The sequence below is a fragment of the Sceloporus undulatus genome, chromosome 4 (assembly GCF_019175285.1).
Source record: "Sceloporus undulatus isolate JIND9_A2432 ecotype Alabama chromosome 4, SceUnd_v1.1, whole genome shotgun sequence".
Lineage (NCBI taxonomy): Eukaryota > Metazoa > Chordata > Lepidosauria > Squamata > Phrynosomatidae > Sceloporus > Sceloporus undulatus.
Window position 1 is genome coordinate 244,254,679 of NC_056525.1, and position 24,249 is coordinate 244,278,927.

General features: G+C 38.5%; 1 protein-coding gene across 4 annotated transcripts in view; it reads left to right on the plus strand.

Annotated features, from left to right (window-relative positions):
• The first annotated feature begins 8 nt into the window (after nucleotides 1-8).
• Nucleotides 9-24,249, plus strand: part of DENND3 (DENN domain containing 3) — a 45,129-nt gene continuing 20,888 nt past the window's right edge. For 3 of the 4 annotated variants that reach the window (XR_006103745.1, XM_042465719.1, XM_042465720.1), the window contains exons 1-10: nucleotides 9-154; nucleotides 6,323-6,602; nucleotides 8,471-8,586; nucleotides 9,038-9,174; nucleotides 13,056-13,167; nucleotides 15,184-15,303; nucleotides 16,226-16,444; nucleotides 17,972-18,093; nucleotides 19,340-19,495; nucleotides 23,473-23,569. Coding sequence is in view for 3 of the 4 variants with exons in the window: in XM_042465719.1 (XP_042321653.1) it covers nucleotides 71-154; nucleotides 6,323-6,602; nucleotides 8,471-8,586; nucleotides 9,038-9,174; nucleotides 13,056-13,167; nucleotides 15,184-15,303; nucleotides 16,226-16,444; nucleotides 17,972-18,093; nucleotides 19,340-19,495; nucleotides 23,473-23,569 (1,443 nt within the window). In the remaining variant the exon portion in view is untranslated. Of the gene's footprint in view, nucleotides 155-6,322; nucleotides 6,603-8,470; nucleotides 8,587-9,037; nucleotides 9,175-9,428; nucleotides 9,533-13,055; nucleotides 13,168-15,183; nucleotides 15,304-16,225; nucleotides 16,445-17,971; nucleotides 18,094-19,339; nucleotides 19,496-23,472; nucleotides 23,570-24,249 lie in introns of those variants that run through there. The other variant, XM_042465721.1, reaches the window with a different exon arrangement.

The following is a 24,249-nucleotide window of genomic DNA, read 5'->3' on the forward strand; positions in this document are numbered from 1 at the left end:
GGGGTGATGATGGCATGGGCTGGAGGAGGAGGAGGGCTCCTTGCCTGAGGTCCCTGGCTGGGGCTTTGCCATGGGAGAGCTGCTGCCTTCTGCTGTGCTGGAGCTCTGTGTCTTGGTCGGAGTCCCCAGAGGAAAAGCCAGGGAAGGCTGCCAGGTAAGCAGGGGAGGGGGCTCAGGGCTGGGGTCTGGCAAAGCTGCATCTGTCCCTGACTGCAGGCAAGGGACTGGGAGAAGCTGGGACAGAGGGAAAGAAGTGCAGCCCTTCCTCCCATTTCCCCTTGAACCCAGGTTGCCACATGTCTCTGCTCCCTGACTGCAGACAAGCTCTTGATGGGACAGACTAGCATTTCACACTGATGATGAGAAGGAAAACCAGATCAGGAGAAGGTTTCATGGATTACAGGGAGTTTAGGAAGAGCTTTTCTGTCTGACTGCTTGGTTTTCGCAGGGGATGTCAGCAACTGCAGGTAAACTGGGGAAAGTTGCTGGAGGTGGGTGAGACTCACATATGTATATATATTATATACATTATATCTTAGAAATATGTATGTCAAAATGCTCCAGTAACTTTTCCCAGTTTACCTGCAGTTTATCTACTTTTTCCATTATCTGTTTAATCCAGGTTGCCACATTTCTCTGCTTTCTAACTGCAAACATGTTCTTGATGGAACAGACCAGGATTTCAGGCTGAGGATGAGAAGGAAAACCAGACTCCCTTGTACAAAAAATGCATTGTGAATTGCAGGGAGCTTAGAAAGATCTCATAATAACAACAACAACAACAACAACAACAACTTTTATTTATATGCCGCTTTTCCCACAGGATCGAGGCAGCTTACAACATTGAGAAAAACACAGTATAAAATGCAACATACAGTTAAAATACACCCCATTAATTCCTTCCCCCATCTATACTATAATAAAATATCATTAAACAATCAAAAAAATCAAAAAATTAAGAATGAAAAGCATCTTTCCTGTCATTACTAGGTTTTTTGGGCCCGGCTAGGATTGTAAGTAACTGCAGGTAAATGGGGAAACATTGGTAAAGGGAAGGAATTGAACCACTGCCCCCCTATTTTCCATTTCTAGTCTTTCTTTTTTAAAAGAAAATATATTTATTAAACATTTATGAACATGAACATATGAACATAAACACACAGATCTTGCACACTTACAAAGCCACACATTCCCATACTATACCACACTTTGACATATTCCTATATCTAAACATACATACGTATCTCAGTCAGTCTTCCAGTCATATCTTCCTATCTTCTTCCCATAAATCTTCTCCCCCTTTTGATTTTCCACAATCCATTTCCTTCTTCCTAACTCTCCCAAATTAACCTCTCCACTTTCCTTCTTAGATTTTAGATATGGATTTTTTTTATCTGTGCACACTCTTATTTGTCCTTTTAAACTGATGTGGGTTTTAACCAATGCGTTTCAACTGATCTTGTTGTTTGTTAATTGTTGTCCTCTGCCGCGATCCCTGGGGAAAGGTGGGTAAGAAATAATAATAATAATAATAATAATAATAATAATAATAATAATAATATACTCCTACCTCTTCCTCTAATCTCTCTCTACACTCCTTCTTTCGCTCAGCCCTCTGTATCTATGAATTTTTTATCCATGGATTCAAACATCCATGGTTTGAAAATATTTTTAAAATATGCACATTTCAAAAAGCAAACCTTGATTTTGCCATTTTGTGTAAGGAATACCATTTTACTCTCCCATTGTATTTAATGGGACTTGAGCAGCCACGGATTTTGGTATCCACTGGGTTCCTGGTACCAAAACCTGGTGGATACCAAGGGCTAACTGTACTCTCTTCCTACCGTTTTCTGTCTTCTGTTTAACCCAGGTTGCCACATTTCTCTGTTGACTAACTGCAAACATGTTCTTGATGGGACAAACCAGTATTTCATGCTGAGGATGAGGAGGAAGAGCCAGTCCAGTGGAAACAGCTTTTCTATCTGACTAATTAGTTGACTTCCTCCTTTGGCTTTATTTAGAAAGTTCAGCCTGAAGAAGGCTGGGAAGTGTTTCAAAGGTTTATTGTCTTTTGCAAGATCACTGTTCTGGCAGAAAACAGAAAACTTCTTCCTTGATTGTAAAGAAGTTGTGAAATGGCAAGGTGCCACTTTGCTGTGAACTGGCACATCAGCAGCTTGCAGTGGCTTAATCATCAAGTTTCCATAAAGCTGATTTTCCCTGTTGACTAGATTAAGGTACCTTTATATATATGGCCCCTTAAAAAAACTCTTAAAGGTTCAAGTAAGAAGGTTGGCTTGTAGAATTGCTCTCTTTCTCTTAAACTGGTCAGGCCATTTTATAGTCCCTGTGTAAAGCTGCAGCTTCTTTGCAGAGTTTTCATAGTGAATTGGGCCTGCAGCAGAAATTGCAGTGACTATTTCATTATTTTTAAAGTTGGCGATTGGGGCAGTTTATTTTGATACTGGCAATGTGACAGACCCTCAAGTTGACAACGTGACATGCCTTGAAGCTGGGAGGGGGGTCACTCTGATGGCCAGGGACTATGCCCTTCATTTCCCACTGAAAGTACAGTGCTCCCTCCACATTCGCTGGAGTTAGCGGCACAGGACCTCTGCAAATGTGGAAAAACTGCAAATTAAAAAAAACACACTATGCTTTTTACCTAAGAGAATGCCTCTTTGGGAATCTCCAGGTCCTCCAGTGAAACTCTGGAGATTATCAGATGAGGGATGAAACGTCCTTGTCCCATCCTTCCCCCATACTCATAGCGTGATCACTGAGACATCTGGACATTATACCGTCCAGAGAGCAGAATTGACTACGATTGTGTGAAAGGCTTTCAAACAATGTTGCACAGATCCCATCATTGTCCCATAATTGAAGCAGCATTGCCGGGCATTTTGCATTAACGGGAGTTCGTGTTAATGCAATGCCACTTCAATGACGGGACAATAGTGCTGCAATCTGAAAGCCTGTGATCGCAGTCAAAGATGGGATAAGGACAGAGGAGTGATCCCATCCTTATCTCGTCTCCATGTGATAATATCCTCTGTGATCAACATCTGCCAGAAGTTGACCATCATGCTGAAGGACCTACCAATGCCTAGAGAAGTGTTTTCTCTAGGAATGTCTAGGTTCTCCAGCACAACTCCATGGTCAACGTCTGGCAGAGATGTGTGGGAGACCTAGGGACTCTTAGAGAAAACATATTAATCAAAATTGCAAAGAATCACATCCACAAAAGTCAAAGCCACAAATGTGAAGCGCCAATTGTACTTACTCTTGAGAAAAGTAGCAAGTATCAGGATTAGTGATTTGCTTTTTAAAACACCTTGCTATCTGACATCAGCGCAGCACCGTTTCGTATCTTGATCATTCTCAAAATGTCAAAAATGTCAATATTTCTTCACAGCACCAGTCGGCAGCATTTCTCTGCAGTTCCTCACCAGTATGACCATTCCTTGGGAACCACCGCATACACTCCAGACATTTTCTTTCCTGCAATAGGAAAAAATGTTTCTTGCTGTTAAGAATGGGCTGAATATTTGCCTTTCAATTTTTTCTCGTCAAGTATTCTTGAACTTGTAGTGTTAACGCACAAGTGTTATATTCACTCAGCCTGTGTCATAATGGTCCATGAAAGGCTTTCCAGATATTACACAAATCATTACTGAGAATGGTTGTGGTTCCTATCACACACTCTCATTTTTGTGATACTAATGCATATGTTCAGTGTGCTCAGCCCCACCTGCCTTTTCCTTGGGTATTTTCATGCTTACTAAAGCCATAGAAATTTCCACTTTTGTGAATCAAGGCATAGTGGAATTCTTTTACACAGACACTTATTACTCATCAAGCTTTGCATAAAACTGAAGAAGGAAACCTCTTTGAAGCAAGATAAAAATGTTGCATGTTTTGGGAAACGGCTATCAAATATTTAGTAGTTTCAAGATATCTTGATGTAGTTTCCAGTGTAGTTATCAAGAACCCCTTTGTCTCAGTTAAATTGCATTTCTATTTATTTTCTATCGCTCATAAGAAAAATCTGTAAGATCTCTTTAGGGGACACTTTATCAGTTAGTTATTTATCAGAATATTTATTCCTCTTTATTAAGTATATTTTAAGAAGTATTTGCAGGAAAAAAACTTCTGAAAAATGCATGGAATTTGTCTTGTTTTCTGGAAGGAACATAAGAAGGCGGCCTTCTGGATTACATCAAATTCTAGCTTTCTTTTCATATAGTGTTCAGCCAAGATGTTCAAGATGTCCACACTTCGGTCGCTAGTCTCTCCTTTCATTGCTTTTCAATAACTGAAGTTCAATATCATGTAAGCTCTGAATGTGGATAGTCCCTTTGCTTTCTAATAGCTAATTATTATTGATCCCCCTATTCGTTATGAATTTATCCAATGCCCTTTCATAGTCACCAAAAGTTGTAAAGTCCACCACATCTTGTGGCAAAACCCCCAAAGTTAGTTGTATGAAAAAGAGCTTTTGTTCTGGGATTTAAAAAGTCAAACCAGATCCAGTTCGATTTGAGACAAACACACAGTGATTATCACTAGACAAATGTCTTGATTGTCACATCTGTACATCCAACATGCATCTATCGTTCGCATAAAAAATCTTGCATTATTTCATTTCCCCCCATTTATAGTGAAATCAGTATAAAGCAAATTAACATTAAGCCATTATTTTCTCTGTTCAGTTGCTAGTTTGTCACAGAAACATCTACTTGTGTCAGTGTACTAACACAAGCTGTCCACTAACATTTAGCACTGATTTCTGTTTTGATACTTTCAAGAACTGGATATTTCTTGAAGCGGTCAAGACGGGTCTCTTCCGGCAGGCCTTTCCAGATTAACCATCCGCCCAGGTTCTCCTGATTCCCAGGTTCCCTGATCCCTCATTCCTCCCGTGGCCCCATCTTAGTGATGGTGAGGATCAACCAGAGGGATATCAGGGTTTTTAGTTTTAACTGCTGTTTTTATGCTTGATATTGCGTTTTTAATATGTTATACTGTTTAATACTGTCTTAAGGGGGGAAGGGATAAAGTGTTTTTATTGTCATATTTATATTTTACTGTTGTTAACCGCCCGGATTGGTTTGCCAGAGGGCGGTATACAAATAAATTATTATTTTATTATTATTCTTGGATATGCCAGGTGCAAAATCATTTTTTGGATTGTTGTTGTAGCAGATACGAATGCATAAAATTGTAGGGACTGTTGTGTCTTTCATTGTTGAAATTAATAATAATAATAATCTAAAGGTGCCCTGGATCTGGGATCTATTCATAGCTGGATGTTCTGATACAAAGAAAAATATTTTTTTACACTTCCTTATTCAGGGTTAATTTTTGTTCACATATGGAGTGTCCACATTGATAACAAACTATTTTGTTCCTTGAGGGTAAAATTCTTGTGGCCCCATTTTCTGTCTGCTTTCTTTTTCTTACATAAGTTGTGAATTCTGGATTTTATTATAAAGAGGGAGAGCAAGGTCAGTAGTTGAGCAACAGGAAGAACATCCTTTTGCCTTTAAACAGAGAGCTGCTAAAGCATTTTCATTCAGCATGATCTAATCCCAAATGAGGAATTCCTCATACAGGAACAATTCTATCCAGTGTCCTTCCTACCATGATGGGAAGCCCTGTTTCCAATTTCTCATTCTTCAGTTTTGGTTTAATTTGGCTCATCTCCATCCAGTTGCACACCACTGTATTCAGATTTATCAGTAAACCCTAAGACTGAGTGTCTGAATTGGTTAGAAAGGGCAGAATTCAGTGTCATTAATACAACAATGGTGAAATACTCGGCATATCTAAAGAAGCTTTTATCACCTATGGCAGAATAATGAATGGATAGATTTTATCAAATACTGTGGAATAAATGTTCTAATGTTTTGTTTTGAAGAGACCAAGAGCCTCTACATTTTGACCAATGTTTTCCAGCAGGCAGTGTGGAATTCTGGGCTAGGAGACATACAGCTGATCATCATATGTTTGTTTACTTGGAAATAAATTGGTCCATTGAGATTTATAGCTAGTTAGATGTGCAAAGAATTCAAACGTGAACTTTTTGTTCATTTCTCCAAAAATAAAAGAAGATAACATGCATAACTACGATCAACAGAAATGTAGTTGTCAATATTAAACAACGTTGTTAACTTTGCAAAGTTAAAATGTGGTTTTGATAGTGGTCAGTTTTTGGAACCAACATGACAAATGGCTGCAGAATAAAAATATATCAGTGTTGGATTTTGAGCTGCCCCTTGGGAACAAACTAAAATTAAATTATTTCAATTGTTCCTAGGCTTTTCAGAAGAAAGATGTGAAAAGCATTCCTTCATTTGAACCCGAGATCCTTTCTGTTTTTGTACCTCCATTTATCAGCAAGCAGGAACTGCAAACAACACATATAAATACTAATGCATTCAATAAAACAAAACGCCGCTCCTTTCGGAAAAAGAAAGAGAAATTTAAGATTGAAAACACGAGAATTCAGAATGGAGCCCAGAAAGTTCCTGAGACTGAAGACATTACTGTTCCTAAAGATGTTGACCTTAATGGGTTACCACAACTTTGCTTCCCAGGTATTGTGTGTCCCTTCATCTTAGGTAACTGATAGAAATTATACTGATGCAGCAGTACAGCAGATGTTATGTCCTGCTAGATAAGTGAAGAAGGGTCTTTTAAGGGGATGCGTGTATTGTATACAGTATTTAGGAGATTATCGCACTTTAAAGTGACTATTAAAGCTACAGAATAGTGCCTTTGGAATACGTATTGCACAATGTTGTGTCCATCTTGTCGTTACTTTGCTATCAGGCATTGATAAAGGGTCCCTTTTCATTGATGGGGAAAGCCTGTCAATAAGTTCTCAATTGCGCGCTTCCTTGGCAGTTCTGATATTGGCAGTCGTGTAGTGTCACTGTCTCTTCCTCTCCCCCTGTCTGCTCTCCCCTGCTATTCACAAGCAATCTGATTTCCTTTCCTTTTTTCTATGTTGTTTTTTTTTTTTACTTAGAGCGTACAGTGTGCCCACGTCATACGTGGGTGCATTATACACTGCTTTCAGCATACGCTGCTTTCAGTATACGCTGAAAGCATCGCCGGAAGAAGTGGTGGCGTGAGCTGGAAGAAATAATGGTGCGTGCTCCTGTGGTGCACCACTGCCGCCCCGCGCATGAACTCGAGCATACGTGCTTTTTCTTTTAGGCGGGGGGGGGGGGTCTGGAACGGATCCCTTGTGTAAAGGAAGTGTACACTGTATTAGCATAACTCCAGAACTGCATTAAAAATTAAAATAAAATAAAATCTTGAAAGGGACACTGGGTAGGGCATAAGGCAGGGAGCCAGGGTTAAGGAAGACTGTGGAAGAGAGCGCAAGGCAGGAATTGTTGTATTCACACTATTGTGGAGACATGCGATAATGGCTGCTCCCAAACTGGTATTTTCCTGTTTTTTTAACTAATGCGAATGGAGAGAATGGAGTTTGTATAATAATATCCTTATTCTCAGTGTTTTTATCCTGTTTTAAATAGTAATGCTTTAATAGGATAGGATTAATTTTAAAAAAACACTTCATTCGTTGTTTTTTTAACTTATACTTTTTTTCCTTTTCTGTAAACCATCTTGGGTCACTGGTTGACAATAAAATACCATATATACTCGACTATACGTCAACCTCATGTATAAGTCGAGGGCATGTTTTGGTGCCAAAATTATGGATTTTGATATGGCTTGTGGATAAGTTGAGGATAAAACTTAGAGGCATGTAACAAAGATGTAAAGGATGACATTTACAGTTTTCATACCGAAATATCGTACTCAGATCCTTCTAAGCCCAATTCCTCTTGGCACTCCATTGAGGGGAAGTACCACAGAGGTGCCACCACCCAAGCATTCAAAAAAGGCCAGAAGCAGCATCATGGGGAAAGATTAGAGGAGGTTGGTGCTTCTTTTGGGTGCTCCCAGGATGAACTAAGCTCTTATCTTTATCCACTCTACGCAGAGAATGGGAAGAGTATAATGTAAAATACAGTACTTACATTGACCCATGGATAAGTCGACCCAGCTTTTTTGGGATCAATTTTTGGACAAATATTTCTAGACTTTTACATGAGTATGTACAGTAAGACAGAGTCTCATTTTATACACTTTTGCTTTAAGATCGATTCTCTCCCAAACCTCTGAAGGCTAGTTGAAATGATTATCCAACTGATTGCCTCTTTTTCTTAAGGTGGAGAAGCAGGCACTCTCTCTACTCATGGCATCACATTGGTAGCATCTCAGAGTTCAGACAAAAAAAAAATGCTGTTCGGTTTAAATTCAATTTAAATCTGTTTGTCAGCTTTTAAAAATAATTTTTGAGGGCTGTTCATTTGCTTCAGTGATTGTTTTTTGGAATGCTTCCAGCTTTTTAGTAATGGTGTGTTCAATATGTTTGTCTTGTTTGCAGGAGGATTTTACATAACGGGTGAATCAAGGGACGACCAATTCCATTTTCTTGTTTTTACTGATGTCTGCGGTAACAGAACTTATGGTGTAGTTGCACAGTATTACCAGCCTATGCAAGTATGTTTATTCTGCCACTACATTCCTAACAAACCAGTTCTAAATGTTGAGTTGTTTAAGCAAAACATAAATTTGTAAAATTGTTTACTTCTGGTATTTTTTGTTGCTGTTAAATATAGTTCAGGGTATACCACTCTGAAGAATATAGTTCACAAACATGCATTGGAATCTCAGAAATATTCTGACAAGTACACCGTCATGTCTGGTTACTGGTGCTTAATATGACAACATAGTTTGTTTGAGTTGAATTTTGAAAGTAGAAAATGGGAATTTGTGAGATGCTGGAAACGTTGCTGTAGTTACTGGATGACTGATGACTTTATCTAAAATTGACTTGAACATTTCTTAAATGCAAATTTTATTCCCTGTAATCTGTAAATATGTATGATTTTTAGATTAACACAACTGAGAATTATTGCCAAACAACCAAAATAACATAGATTTCTTTTAGGATGGACACATCTCAAATGGGCAGGTTCACTGGGAAACTGTACAGGCTTCTAGAGTGGCTCCATATTTTTTACCATTTGCGATTTGTGTCATATCAAGATATCCATACTTTAATTCGCTGAAAGACTGCCTTTCTTGGTAAGGACTATTATTTATGCTACATATACTGCTGCTTTGTGTGCTTGTAGTTGTGATTTTCTTTTTAATATTTATGAACTCAGCAGATCTTAGTGACAAGTTAAAAGGGAAGAAGGAAGGGAGAGAGATAAAGAATGGGGCAGCACCTGTAAGATTAACTAATGTTTATTTTGCATGAACTTTTGTACATATCAGTCCACTTCTTCAGATGCAATACAGAGTGATATCCATATCATATTTACAGAGTTGTGGTTGTGGGATGGAATGCAATCCAGAAAGGTTCCAGAGAGAAGCAAATCATGACCCTTAAATTTCAAAGACTGGAGAGGTGATACTGGTCTGTCAGATCTTTCTAGAGGTCAGTTAGTATTGACGTATGAAATCAATAAATCCACTTTCCAAAAATCAGTTTCAGAACTCTCTCTGAGAAAATTCTTTTTGTTATATAGGCAGTAGTGAAGAGTCTTGTATTAATATATGAAGCCATTGTCTTTTTGATACCTCTACTAATGCACTGGAATTTGTGAATGTTATTGGATTCAGCAGTTTGTCTTTTTAATCTGGCTTCGTAAGTTTTTTGCTCAAGGACTATGGCCTATAAATCTTTTACTTTATGTCTAGCAGTGCTGAAATGGTCTGCAAGTATTTTTTGGGTGCTGTCATTTGTATACATTAATCCTCTTTTGTGTAGAGACTGTCCTGTTTGTCCAATGTAGAATGTAGAGGGGCATTGTTTGCATAGGATGGCATATATCATATAGGAGGAAGAGCAAATAAATACATCTCTGCTGTTGTGGGTGATGGTATTGGACTGTGTAATATCACTCCTAGAGTAGATGTGGGGCAGAGTTGGCATTAGGGTTTGTGTCAGGGTCTTGTCCCTGTATTACCATCCATTTTATGTATCCTACTATGTGTCCATGTTATGTCCCCTCATCTCCTTTTGTGAAAACTAGTGACAATTGTTGGAAGCAATGGCAGCAAACTAAGGTGCGTTACAGATCGCTGGATTGCGGCGGTCTGCTGCCGCCGCCGGTTGCTGCATCCAGGAACTGCAGCAGCCAAACGGCGCGGTTCCCGGACGCAGCAAAGAAGGAGCACGAAAATCGCGCTCTTTCTTGCAGCCCGGAAGAGACGCCGCAAGGCGCTAGTCGCGCACTCGCGGCATCACTTCCGCCGTGCAACGTGTGGACGCAGAGCGTCCGTTACGTCAAAATGGTGGCGGCCGTGCGGAACGGCCGCCGCCATTTATTACGGACTCAGTCCGTGCTAGGGTTAGGGGCATCTGGAAGAGACGCCCCTTTCTAACCCTAGGACGGACTGAGTCCGTCCTAGGGTGCCCGTTTGTAATGGGCCATTGTAATGCAATCGGCCCTCCTTATCCATGGATTTTTTAATCCATGGATTCAAGCATCCACAGTTTGAAAATATTCAAAAAAGTATAAATTCCAAATAGCAAACTTTGATTTTGCCATTATAAGAGCATCGTTTTGCTATGTCAGTGTATTTAACAGGACTTGAGCATCCATGGATTTTGTTATCCACAGGAGTCCTGGAACCAAGCCCCAGCGGATACCAAAGGCCCATTGTACTCTGATAATACTGCAGTAGTTTGGTGAATTCTTCCTGCTTTCAGATTTGTTTGTAACAGGGAATGAATTCTTTTTAAGCAGTTTTTCAGTTCACTGGAACAGTTAAAGCAGAGTGGGCAGCCATGTATAATTTCTGAGTAGTCCTTCAAAGCACGGAGGAAGATAACTGTTAAACTGAAAATTTTCATTTTGTAAACAATTAGAGACAGCCTAAAACTCACAGTGAAGTTAAGAAATAAAAGCTATATAAGTGAACCCTGGAATCTTGTAAATACAACTAATCACTACTGGAAGGCCTTTACTTCTACACTGTTCTTTGTGCTACAGGATTAGAAGTTGTATATGTATAGGATACTTCTTCAGTCAGAAAATGTTGAAGGAAAGGGGGAGAAGGGTTGTGGAAAATAATTCATGTTAACATTCTACTTTGCAGTATGCAAAGGGATCTTGTAGCACCTTTGAGACTAACTGTACAAAAGAAGTTGTAGTGTTAGGTTTCATAGCTACAAAAGCTTATGCTACAACATCTTATGCACAGATAGGGGGGATACAGATGGGCAGAAAGGGGTGGCGATGGAGGCCACAGCAAACAAATGCTGCGGTTTTCACTGGGCTTAAAAAGAACCCACTCTCGAAGAACTCTATAGAAAAAATGAATAGAGTAAATGTGTTAGAAACCAGGTGTTGTTTGAAATTTAAGCTTAGTATAATTGTAGAGGTATAGAATGTATAAGCTTCTCATTTTGTTGACTTGGTTGACTTGGTTGAGACTAGATTAGTAATTTTATTGGTAATAATATTAATATAATAGAGTAATGAAAAGAATGGGTAAATGTGTCTATTAAAAATAAAAATAAACGAAAAAAAAATTTTTTTGGCAACGACAATTCGGAAAAGTAGACAGTCCTGAAATATTTGTTTACTGAGATAAGCTTCTGATGATAGTATTTTTATATTATTTTAAGAGTTTATGACATAATAATAAATTATTGAAAGTCATTTGTATAGCTTAGAAAGTTTTGGTGTTGTTTGTAAATAGGTATATATGTTTTTGTATGTTTTTGTATGTTGGCAGGTTCTTTTTCTGCTGCATGCAAGGTGCCATTGGAGCCCTCGTGCGCACCGATGATGTACGCATGGTGCAGCACCGTTTGGACACTGCGCCACACGTACGTCATCATGGCGAGCGCCGTGTGGATGGGGGCGAGCCGTGATGGCACCCGGACAATGCATTAGGGCTCGGGACCATGTGGATGCTCAACTCTCCCGAGTTCTAAAATTGGCCCCAGGTTGGTACATAGCACCAGTATGTACCGGGCCTTAGTCACTATAAGATCCCTTTGCATGCTGATATTCCAGACTAATGCAACTGTGGCTGCACCCGCACTACAGAAATAATCCTGTTTGACACCACTTTAATGGCCATGGCTCAATGCTGTGGAATTCTGGGAATGGAAATTTGTTGCAGCTCCCCAGTGAAGCTTTACAGAATTCCCTAAAATTGAGCCATGATAGTTAAAGTTACGTTAAACTGGGATATTCTTGCAGTGTAGATGCAGCCTGTGTCTTTGAATTCTACTTTACAGTCCTGGTTGTTCCTTTGTTTGGGATGGAAGTGAGCAAAGGCTGTTTTTGTGATCTCCAAAGTCCCTGTGCAACATCCCTAACTTTTTGGGCTCCAAAATGGCCATTAGTACTCTTCTAAACCCTTTGGAGAAAGTGTTTGGCCAGTATGCCTTTAACAGGCCGTCTCTCTTGAATATGGAACAAAATGGTCAGTCACAGCCCCCTTCCTATATTGTCCTTTTTACTAGAAATTATTTTGGGATGTTTGGGGGATGAAAATAAAGAGAGGACAACCCTCCAGGGTCCTGTAGGAGGAATAATTACATTCCCTGATCATTTTCAGTTGTTGATAATTGCTGTAGGATATTGAACTTCTGAATTTTGAAGGTGGTGCACTCATTTTGCATAATCGTGTGCTACATCTTTTGTGTAATGAGTTGCTCCGTTTGTAAGCGCAGGGCTTAAAAATTAAAAATTAATGGCTGCATGAATTAGTAAACTCCTGGAAGGGAATTTCTTAATGTTTACCTATCTTTTTACTTATTTATAAAATGTATCAAAATTGTATAACTGTTATGTTGAAATAAAGACATTTAAATGTAGAGGACAATATTTTTTAATGAATGAAGTTTCTCCTAAAAATAATTTTGAATTCCACCAAAACAGTTTTAACTTCCTTCTAAATATATTTAACTGTTTATTTGCTCTTATTTCTGATTGCAGTTTACTGGTGCAGTTGAAACCTTACAAGGATTTAGATGTAGATGACCACATAAAAGAATTTGCAGCTAAACTCTCTTTAATACCCAGTCCTCCTCCAGGACCACTCCACTTGGTAATTATTCAAGCTACTGAATTTGATCTGCTACATGATAGCTTCCTGGGTGTTTTCTTGGGAACATTATTTTTATTTGGACTCTTAATTTTGAAGAGCCTTTTCCATGGTAGATCCTTAAAACAGCAAAGGCTAATAATGCCCAGTTTCCCCTTCCCATTTACCTTGTTCTTACCTCATTTTTCCAAACTTTATTCTCCTTCTTCCTCTGCCTATGCTGGTTCTTTCTTTTGCAGTCCTGCCTATAGAGTTTCTTTGTTTTAGGAGAAACTTAAATGCTGCAGCAACAGCAATGCAGGTCATCATTGCCAGTAGCAATAAATAGCAATAGCAAATACATTTCTATACCTCGTATCAGTGCACTTAAGCATTCCCTAAGCTGTTTACAAAGTGTAAGCTAATAGCATAGTTAAGTTCCAGTGGTGATGAATGGCAAGGACTTGCTTTACTCTTATGTTTCCTACCATTCTACATCCCCCCTCCAAAAAAACTCCATTTTCACTTAAATTTTCCTTCTGGGGTGGGGTGTGGAGCAGCCCGGGGAAAAGATTTTGGGGCAGTAGTGGCATAGGTAGGATGGGTTTAACACATCTTGCCCACTGCTCTCCTGCAAACTGCCATTGCTATTGCTTCATAGCGGTTGAGCAATAACATACCAGAGTACACAGTTCTTTTCTTGTATGTATTTTTGTCCCTGGTTTTCACTGTCTTCTGCATCTGTTTCTGTTCTGTTTTTTCCATGCTGCAGGCTCTCATATCTGCTCTTGCTGGTCCTCATGTCTCAATCAAACGAATGTTTCACATCCTTCAAAGATGTTAGCCTGTCTGCATAAATTCTGTTGTTCACAACCTCAGCAGTAGATTTTTGTTTTTAAAAAAATGATCTCGACAATTTCCTTTTATGGGAAGATTATGAGATTTTTTGGGGGAGGGGGGGATAATGGAGGCAGACTCCTTTGTAGGACCTGGCATATTTAATAGGAGAGTGTGACATGAAGATATTTCATTCACTGCAAGCTGTAGGAGGATGCTTAGAAACCTTATCCTTTCTCTTTGTCAAGAGTCCCTTCTAGGGGCTGTTGTCAACTGGTGACTGATCACAACAGTTTCCAGGGGACATTTCGCAATCATTAGAATGCAGGACAGTTCTTTAGTTCCCCCTTGGCCTTCTAGTCTTTGTGACACAAAGTCACTGAGTGATGCAATTAATGTATGTTTTCTGTCTGCATTATAATATTGACCTTGTGTAGCAACTTTTCATAATGGTGCTTGAAATAAAAGTAGTACAGAGATTATTCACTGGATCTCAGCTTATGTAATACAGTGGTACCTCGGGATACGAAATACCCAGGTTACGAAATTTTCGGGATACGAAAAAATCCCATAGGAAAACATTGTTCCGGGTTACGAATGTTTTTTCGGGTTACGAAAAAACTTTTGGTGCTTTTTTCGGCTTTTTCGCACGGAATCGCGGCTTTTCCCCATTAGCGCCTATGGCAATTCGGCTAACAAAGGCTTTTCGGGTTACGAACGGTGCCACGGAACGAATTAATTTCGTAACCCGAGGCACCACTGTACTAGCATTGCTTTGTCTTATAAGTATACAGTGTTCAGAAAGTCACCCGCTATGTGAAGAGAGCAATGGAAATGTACATAAAGGGGGACGTAGTTGGCATGCTCCCTGCTCTTTGTGGTGTTTGTGCTCCCTGGATTCTGAATGCTTTTGATAACGGCAGATAGTAGAGATGTTTTATTTGTTGCTAGTATTTCTGTTTTGTTTCGTCTCTTCATGTTGTTCAGAAAAATATAAAAAACATATTAGTATAGTCAAGTAAAATTAGTAATACATCAGGTAATCCTGCAGCTGCTTTTTATATATTTTGCATATAACATCTATTTTTGTGATTTTTGACACACATTTCTTTTTGTTTGAGCTTGAAAAATAAATAATAATTTCTGTTGTAGCTGGTGGTGAATAAACCATTGACTCAGTGCTCATGTCTGTTATTCCTGTAGGTATTTAATATGAAACCCCTCCAAGTGATATTCCCATCTCGGGAGGATCCTGATAGCCCAATTATTGATTTGGATCTACACCTTCCCTTCCTTTGCTTCAAGCCAGAGCAGGTTTTACAGGTATATTGTGACTTTCCCCCCAGAAGCTGGACGGTTTCTCTCTGTGTTTGTCAAATTGCACTGTATTGCTATAGCCTAGTGTCATTGAAATATTAAATGAACTTTCTTGAAGGTTTGGCAATGACTGTGGGAGTGAATACATACATGAGAAGGATAACAGTGTTGTGAATGTGTTTTTATTTTGTTTAAGTGTTTGTTCAGCCCACGCGTCTGGCTGAAACAAAAGCTGAAACGATGAAGCAAAAAGCCTCAATGAGAGTCTCTCTTGCTATACACACATATACACACACTGAAGGAGCCTCCAAGTTTTACCCACGACCTATCCACAGGTCATGGCAAAATCCATAATTTTGGCCCCAAAACCTGACCTCGACTTATACATGAGGTCGACTTATAGTTGAGTATATATGGTACTTCTACTGCTGAGTCACATAGAACCATCCAGCTGGGTAACTGAATGCATTTGAAATGAAACAAACTAGTGAGCAAAGGCAGGTGACAGAAGATAGAAGCATATGCAATTTTGCATGATGTACATGGTAGAGAAAATTAATACAAACATTTTCCTCCTAAGACGGTGACCTAGAGTCAACATTAAATGGTGGCAGATGCAGGATGGATAAAAGGAAACAATTCATGTTGTATGTAACTGAACTGTGGATTGGCTTCAACTATGTAACTAAATTGTGGGATTCACTTCCACAAGTTGTGGTGTTAGCCATCTTCTTAGATGTCTTTACAAAGGAATAGAACAAATTCATGGACATTGGAATATGACACTGGCTGTTGCAAGGGTTACTGAGATAATGTACTGGACATGCTTTGAGCATTTAGCTTTGTCTAAATAAATGGAAAATTATTATATCTGTTGTGTTGTGTCTTCTCTAAATGAAAAATCAAGATACCTTTTTTCTCTTCCCAGATAATGACATGCATTTTGACTGAACGGAAGATTGTTTTCTTCTCTTCGGACTGGGCTTTGTTAACACTCATATCTGAATGCTTCATGCTCTACCTGCATCCTATTCAATGGCAACACACTTTTGTACCCATTCTGTCTCGTCAGATGTTGGATTTTGTAATGGCTCCTACATCTTTCCTCATGGGATGTCACGTTGATCACTTTGAAGAAGTTTGCAAGGTTAGTTGCAGCAGTCTGAATGGGATGTCACTCATACTTGGCTTCTCCTTTGATTTTTAGGGAAACGTCAATAAATGCTTGTTTCCTGAAAGTTCTGCAAGTGTTTTCTGGAATGAGTTGCATGTATTTCTTCTTTTGAAAGACTGTATGTTGTGTATCAATCATTTTGATAGTGTCCAAAAGGAGGCAGGCACTTCAAATATTTTACTAAAATATTTATACTCCACCCTTCATAAAGTTTTCATTTTTGGCTCGCATAATGATAAATTACGTGAAGATAGCAATATCACCAAAATAACAACAATCTTATGGTTACTTTACTCATACTAACATAATAATATTCATTATTTTGCAAACACTGGAAGTAGCAAATGTCCTTGTTTATTTTGTAATCAGAATTCAAGGTTGAGTCTCCCTTTTCTGAAATGCTTAGGACTAGAAGTGTGTTGGATTTCAGATTTTTTGGGGAATACTTATATTTGCATATATGTACATAATGAGAACTCTTGCAGATAGGACCCAGGTCTAAATAAAATTCATTTGTTTCATTTTATACAACATTTTAAATAATTTTGTTCATGAAACTAAGTTTGTATACACTGAACCATTAGAAAGCAAAGGTGTCACTTTTCTCAGCCACCTGTGAAAAACTATATTTTTAAAGTATTTTGCATTTCTGAATAAGGGAGACTCAACCTGTATGTAGTGTAAACACAAAGTCTAGATAAACGACCCAGGAATCGCAATATTTATTTATTAAACTATTTATGTTCTGCCCATGTTTGAAGATCTCAGGCAGCTTATAATAAAATCAATTTAAAACAAATAACCATAATGTATTAAGATGAAAAACATATTGGAATATCACTTAAAACTGGGCAATTTCAAACCTGTTAAAACAGTTTTAAATAATGTAACCATAGGATAAGCGCAGCCTGAATAAAATCAGTTGTGTCCAAAATCTTCATTAAAAAGCTAGATGGATAAATGTGAATAACAAATGTGAATAAGATGTGTTCAGGGTCATTGGAGTTTAAGGGCCCTCTTTGGAGAAAGAGTGAAGATGATGCACAGACATGTAATCTGCTACTTACCTTGGAAACAACAGTTATCAGTAGATCAAGGTGGGAACTTAATAGTGCTCCAGAATATTCTTCAGCCCCAGCCATACTGGCCGGTATGGTCTGACAAGTAGGGTCTGAACTCTGTTTTTCTTAACATTTTATCCAACGACATAGTCCTGCTTTTGCAAGAATACATGCATTTACACACAAAGCTTTCCTAATTCTGTCACAGATGTAGAACATGGAAGCTGGGTATCCAAAGCTAACTGTTTTTTTAAATGAGTAATAAAAAACCCTAACAACACTTGATTCATAGATAAAATTAGTTGCCATTGTTAATATTAGCATGGGTCAGATTTACTAAGCTTCTTAATTGTCTGTTTAGAAATGCTATGTTTAAAACCATTACTAACCATTTTTTGTTTTTTAAACTAATTTTTGTTTTGTTTTTTTAAATGAAAAGGAAGCTGATGATTTAATTCTGATTAACATTGATAATGGTGATATTGCACAGTCCAAGTCGTCTGAAGATGAAACTGAAATTCCAGATATTCCACTGCAGGCGGGAAGGATTTTTATAACACGGTAAAAAGAAAAGTTAATGAAAAAATGAAATCCTGGAAGTGTTCAGGATACTTGGCTTGCTTCAAGAAATAAAATACCATGCTAGACCAGAACAAAAGAGATTATTTATGTTGCACATCAATTGTGTTTCCAAGATAATTAATCTGATTTTCTTCCCCTGTTACCTCTTGTTTATGCTGTGGTTTAGATCCATAAAACTCAGCTTCAAGAGTTTTTCTATATAGTTGCCCTGAATGCCTCCTGAAAAGCTGATCCTGAAATCATTCATTCACCCACCCACATTCATTGCATGAAAGTGCCCTTTTTCACACAGGAAAAGCATCTGTGTTTACTAAATTATTAGCAGGAAATGCTTTAAGCAAGATTGGTTTTGCTCATTATATTAAAATGACTGTTTCCTGCTTGAAATACTTTGTACTTGTTAACCAAAATCCAGTGACTGGTGTCGGGCGCTGTGCCAAAATACAAGCTTTTTCTTTGTTAAAGAGACAACAAGCTTATTCAGGAACGGATTGGCCAAGGTTGGATCTGTGGTAATCCTACCTCATGCCATGTTTAGATACTATAAGCCAAGGAACCTACTATTCATGTTATGCATCAAATATTCGTTTATTCTTCTGTTTAGTGTGAGAAATATTTAGAACTGGGTAGGAAGAGGCCAGTACTATCTTTAGTAGAATTAGAATGCTTCTCTTGTTTTGGAGTAGAGGGTCTAGCTGGGGCAACTTGGCAGCTGACAGGCAGTAAAAGTAATGTAAATTACCTAAATTGTAATGATCATATATACATAGAATTGATGAGTTTCCAAAATCCTCTCCCTTTGCATGAAAGAGGATGAGAAATATGGGTTGTGTGCACAGAGGAATTTTGCAGTTGGAGAGAACAGCAAAGGATGTGCCGTGTCTGAGCCAAATTGTGTTGGCTTGAGTTGAATGTTTGAAGACAAGTACATAAGCATTCCTCCATGCCAGAGCTCATTTTTGGGGTTGGAGGAGCTGAGTTAACTTGGCAGTCATCCTCCAGATCCTGCATATGTCAGGGTTCTTGTGTACCTCAGTAGCAGTCTCCTTAACTATAGGGACCCAGTCTGGTTCCTGTGTTTCTGTTATAGTATGCTGTACATCCTCATTCTGGGAGCTGCATTACAAGCAGTAGTAATCAGAAAATGACATTCAAGAAATAAGTAGACATTAGTTAAAAATTCAATAGTAATAAGGAATCATGTTTTATTTTCTTGTTCTTACAGGATTGAAAATCTTCCACTACACTATGACCTAGAACTCTGCCACCTTAGTTCCTGTACAGATCTTGGTGAAATACAGTTGCGTAGGAGGAAGTGGCAACAGAAGCTAAATTCTGAAATTCAGCAGATTACTCTGCAGTTAATATTCAATATTTTTAGGTATGTGAGGAAAGATGTCTTGTCTAATGTACAGTCCTGGTGCTTTAGATCATTAACATTTCTTTTATACAGTCGGCCCTTCTTATACACGGATTTTTTATACACGGATTTAAGCATACACGGTTTGAAAATGTTCCAAAAAAGTATAAATTTACCTTGATTTTCCATTTTTTATAAGGGACACCATTTTGCTATGTCATTATATGTAATGAGACTTGAGCATACATGGGTTTTGTTATACATGGGAGATCTTGGAACCAAACCCCAGCGTATAACAAGGGTCCACTGTATATATGAAATTCTTTTTCTGTCTTTTGTATTAAGTAAAGGAATAAGTAAGGCTTTGAGTGTGATGCTTACTACTGAAGGTTAACATTACCCTAGTTTACACAATAGTACATATATTTTTAAACTCTTGGGGCTTCCAGGAGAGGTGAGAATGAAAATTGCATCACAAACTACTCAATTTTGTGAGCTGAGATTGCAGATAATTCAGTGATTTAATTCTGTGAGGTTCACAGGTTGGCAGTATCATGTTTTGTGGATAGAATAATTGGTCAGTGAAGGGACCATCTGTTTCTGCAAGTTTGCATCCCCATATGTTCCTCTGTCTCTTGCTCCTTTCCTTTCAACGTGATCTGATATATCTCCACCAAGGTTGCTAACCATGTCTATTTTTTTTAGTGAAAGTTTAAAAAATACCTTCAGATTTCCATTTCAAGCACAGTATCTTTAATGTTAACCTTAGTATTAGCATTTTTTTAAAAAAAATAATGGATTATTATGATTACATTATGGTTACACAAAAAGGAAGAAAAAATGGGGAAATGGAAAGTATAAAATATATGAACATAGATTAGGAATATTCATGGATATAACATGACCCTATTTCTAAAGGTAAAGGGCACTGGGAATTGCAGTAACCACAAAATCATTGCATAATTTCCCCATGCAAACAAAGTGATGCTCTTAATTCTACAACAAAGACTTGTACCATTTTTGGAGTGAGAAATGCTAGATGTCCAAGCTATGTTCAGGAATGGAAGAGGGATTAGAGATCACATTGCAAACCTATTTTGAATAATGAAACACACCAAAGAATTAAAAAAAAAATCAGCCTATGTCTTATAGATCATAGCAAAGCTTTTGATTGTATCGATCACAAAAAGCTATGGAAAGTGCAAAGGCTGGGTTACATTTGAACATTAAGGCGCGTTACAGACCGCCATAAGGGACGTCCTCAGGACGTCCTAGGTTTAAAAAGGGGCGTCACTTCTTGATGCCCCCAAGCCTAATACGTCCTGAGGACGTACAAGATGGTGGCGCCCCATCTACATGGGGGCCGCCATGATGGCGTTACGAGCGCGCCGCCTCCAAATGAGGCGGCGTGGACATGACGCCGTCGCGCTGCGCGAGGGCGCTTAGTGCGCCCTTTCGTGGGTGCAGGAAGAAGTTCTGAAACAGAGCTCCTTCCTGGTCTTGCGTCGCTGGTGCAGCTTTTAGATGGCTGCGTCCAGCGATGCAGAGGAGAAAGGGGCCAAGCGGCCCCTTTCTCCTCCCCGCCACCGCCAAGGACACCCTCCCCACCACCCAAGGACACCCTTTTCCAGGTCTTGGGGAAGTGGCCTTTTGCCACTTCCCCGCGGCCTGGAAAGCGGCGGATCATGGCCTCAGCGGCTGCCACTCTGGCCACTGAGGCCCTGATCCGGCGGGGAAAGGGGCGGGTGCAGGCCGCTGCTTTTTGCCGGTCTGTAACGCGCCTAAGAAAACAACCAAAAAATGACTATAGATGATTCACATAACTTTAAAAGAGACTATGAAGACAATGACATAGTTCAAGATTTTCCACACCTTGGCTCAATCCTTGATCAGTATAAGACTGCAGTCAAGAAGTCAGAAGATGACTAGGATTTGGAAGGACAGCTATGAAGGAACTAGACAAGATCCTGAAGACAAATACATGGGTTTATGTCTTAACCCTCCCTAGACGCCAGGATGACTAAACTTAAGACTCTCATACTTTGACCATATCCGGAGACATGAGGCACTAGAAACGATAATACTGTAATGCCTGGTAAGGTAGAAGCTTATCAGCTACACCAGAGTGGCATAGTAGTTTGAATATTGGATGACCACTCTGGAGACCAGAGTTCAAATTCCTGCTTGGCCATGGAAACCTACTGGTTTACCTTGGGCAAGACACTCATTCTCAGCCTCAGAAACCTTTGTGGTATGTTAACCTTAGGGTAACCATAAGTTGAAGGCACACAGCAACAAGGTAGAAAGCAGTAAGAGAAGAGGAAGACTGGATTCAAGATGGATGGACTCCGTCAAGGAAGCCATGGCCCTGAGTCTGCAAGACCTTCGCAGGGCTGTTGATGAAAGAGTGACTTGGAGATATCTCATTCATCAAGTCAAAGTCAACTTGATGGCAGTTAACAACATTTTATTGAAGAGGGCATCTATAAAATACACATTCAAGGCTGGTTAAAACAGTAATATTTCTGTCCATTGAATGATTGAATTAACTTCAGTACGAACATAATACTACACCATGAATAATTAAAAGAGAGTGGATGGGAGTCCATGGGTATTAGAGATCAAGAAACATCAGGTTGTAAGATCATTTATGTGTCTTTGCAGCTGCTTTTTAAAAAATATTGGCTGAAAAAATTAAAGTTGGAAACTTGTCAACATGTTATCTTGTAGAGTTGGAGAAAAAGCCATAGAAACCGGAAGAAAAATCCAGAGAATGCACTGGATATCCCTGAGACAGTAGTCAGGCATTCTTAGCTTAGATATTATCATTAAAGATTTAGGAGAAGACTTTATGTTCTGACAGATACTTGGCCAAAGTTTTTCTATAAAATAGTAAAGTGATGCTTCAAAGCCAGTGAGTATTCTGCCAGTAGAATTGAGATTTCTGTTCTTTCTCTTTTTCCAACTTTCCCTTTCTTCTTTTTTCTACCTAGTGTCTTTTCTTTCTTCTATGCATCAAAATCTGACAGTGAAGGAAAATGCAAAATGTGAAGCATTTGTTGCTAAAAGATGAGAATTTGTGTCTTACACTAATTAACAATAAGGTACTACTTGCTGATAACGTGTATCATTTGGCAGCATGCCAGTTGTATCCTGCTCCCCACCCTGGGTTTTAAATAATAAGAAATCAAACTCTGAAATGACAAAGAACTGGGGGACTGGGAGGCTGGGCACTTACCACATTAGAAATCCCGGGGTACGGGTAACTCATGATAGATCTATCAAATACTAGTAACTCTTCATTTATAGCATTTTAAAAATTCTTCTCATCATGTCATGTTTGTGGGCTGTTGGGGATCATATGACTGGTAACTGTTGGTTTTGCTGGACTTCCTGTTGATCTAGCAAAATATTTCTTACCTTGTATTATTCCGTTTTTTTGGATGCCTTGCCATTTTCTGAAAATAAATCCATGCTAATTTTGTTTTACTAAAATGTCTTACAAATTTTCCCCTACTTCCTTGCATTGTTTTGGATCATTCAACAAAATGGAGAATGGCTAATTTTATGGTATTCATGTTTATGGCATTCAAGTATCTCAATTTAACTTTGAGAACTTCTAAGAATTATATAAAATACAAGTGCTGTATGTTTTTAAATGCATGAATGTTAAAGACCTTACCAGTTTTAGTTCCTCTTCAGAATAACTAGTTAATTGCTTGTGAATCTGTTTCCATTTGTAAACATAAAGAACTATAATGAAAAATGTATTTCTGGTCTTCTACTTGCATTATGTCTGCTTATATCTGATTTTACATGTGGGGATTGATCTATGTAGAAATGATAGCCCATGTAAAGATTAACAAAAGATTTTTACAAGCATTAGAGTCAGTGTGGCCTTAGGTTGGTACCTAGAAGACTTCTATCTGTGAGATCAGTGAAGATTATATGTATGAGATCTTGAGCTTTATGTAATTCTCTTTTTGAAAAATCAACAGGGAGGTGAAAGACCATTTGAATTATGAGCACCGAGTATTTAACAGTGAAGAATTCATGAAAACAAGACAAATAGGTGATCAGCCATTTTACAGAAAGGTGAATCTTCAGATTTTTTTTTGAATCATTTTATAATTTAGATTAATATTATAACAAATGCATTTGAAAAAGAATTTCATTTTTTTTGTGATCTGTACTTTCCTTTAGCTTGTTTTTTTGTGGCAAGTACTCCCCCCCTTAAAATAAGTAATATTCCTGTATATTCATTAGTCTCACTGAAGTGTTTAATCTTAAATTGCTGTAGGTTGATTGTACCTTTTGGAATTATTATTTTCTTTGCATATTTCTTAATTATGCAATAATTTGGTTGGGTACTTTGGGCAGTATGCAAGTATTTAAAATGGGTGGGAATCACCAAGCCTTCCAAATGTTGAACTTCAACTCCCAGCATTCCTTATCATTGCCTGTGTTGGCTAGGACTACTGAGATTTGTAGTCTGACACCATTTGGAGGGCTACTTGATTCTCACCTTTGATTTAGAATAATTAAGGTGACTGTTAAGCAAAGCTTGTAGGTTATCTTGTGAGTGTTTCTGAAGTTCTTATGGAATCTTTGGCGTCTGCATAACTGTTTCATAGCTCTTATTATTGAATATGCATGCCACTTAGTGGATGAATTTAGCTAGAAAATCATATTTGGGAATTGAGAGAGAATTAACTAATGCTGGCAAAATTCAAAGACATAGCTGTGTTAGTTTGAATAGTGTGGAAAAGGATATT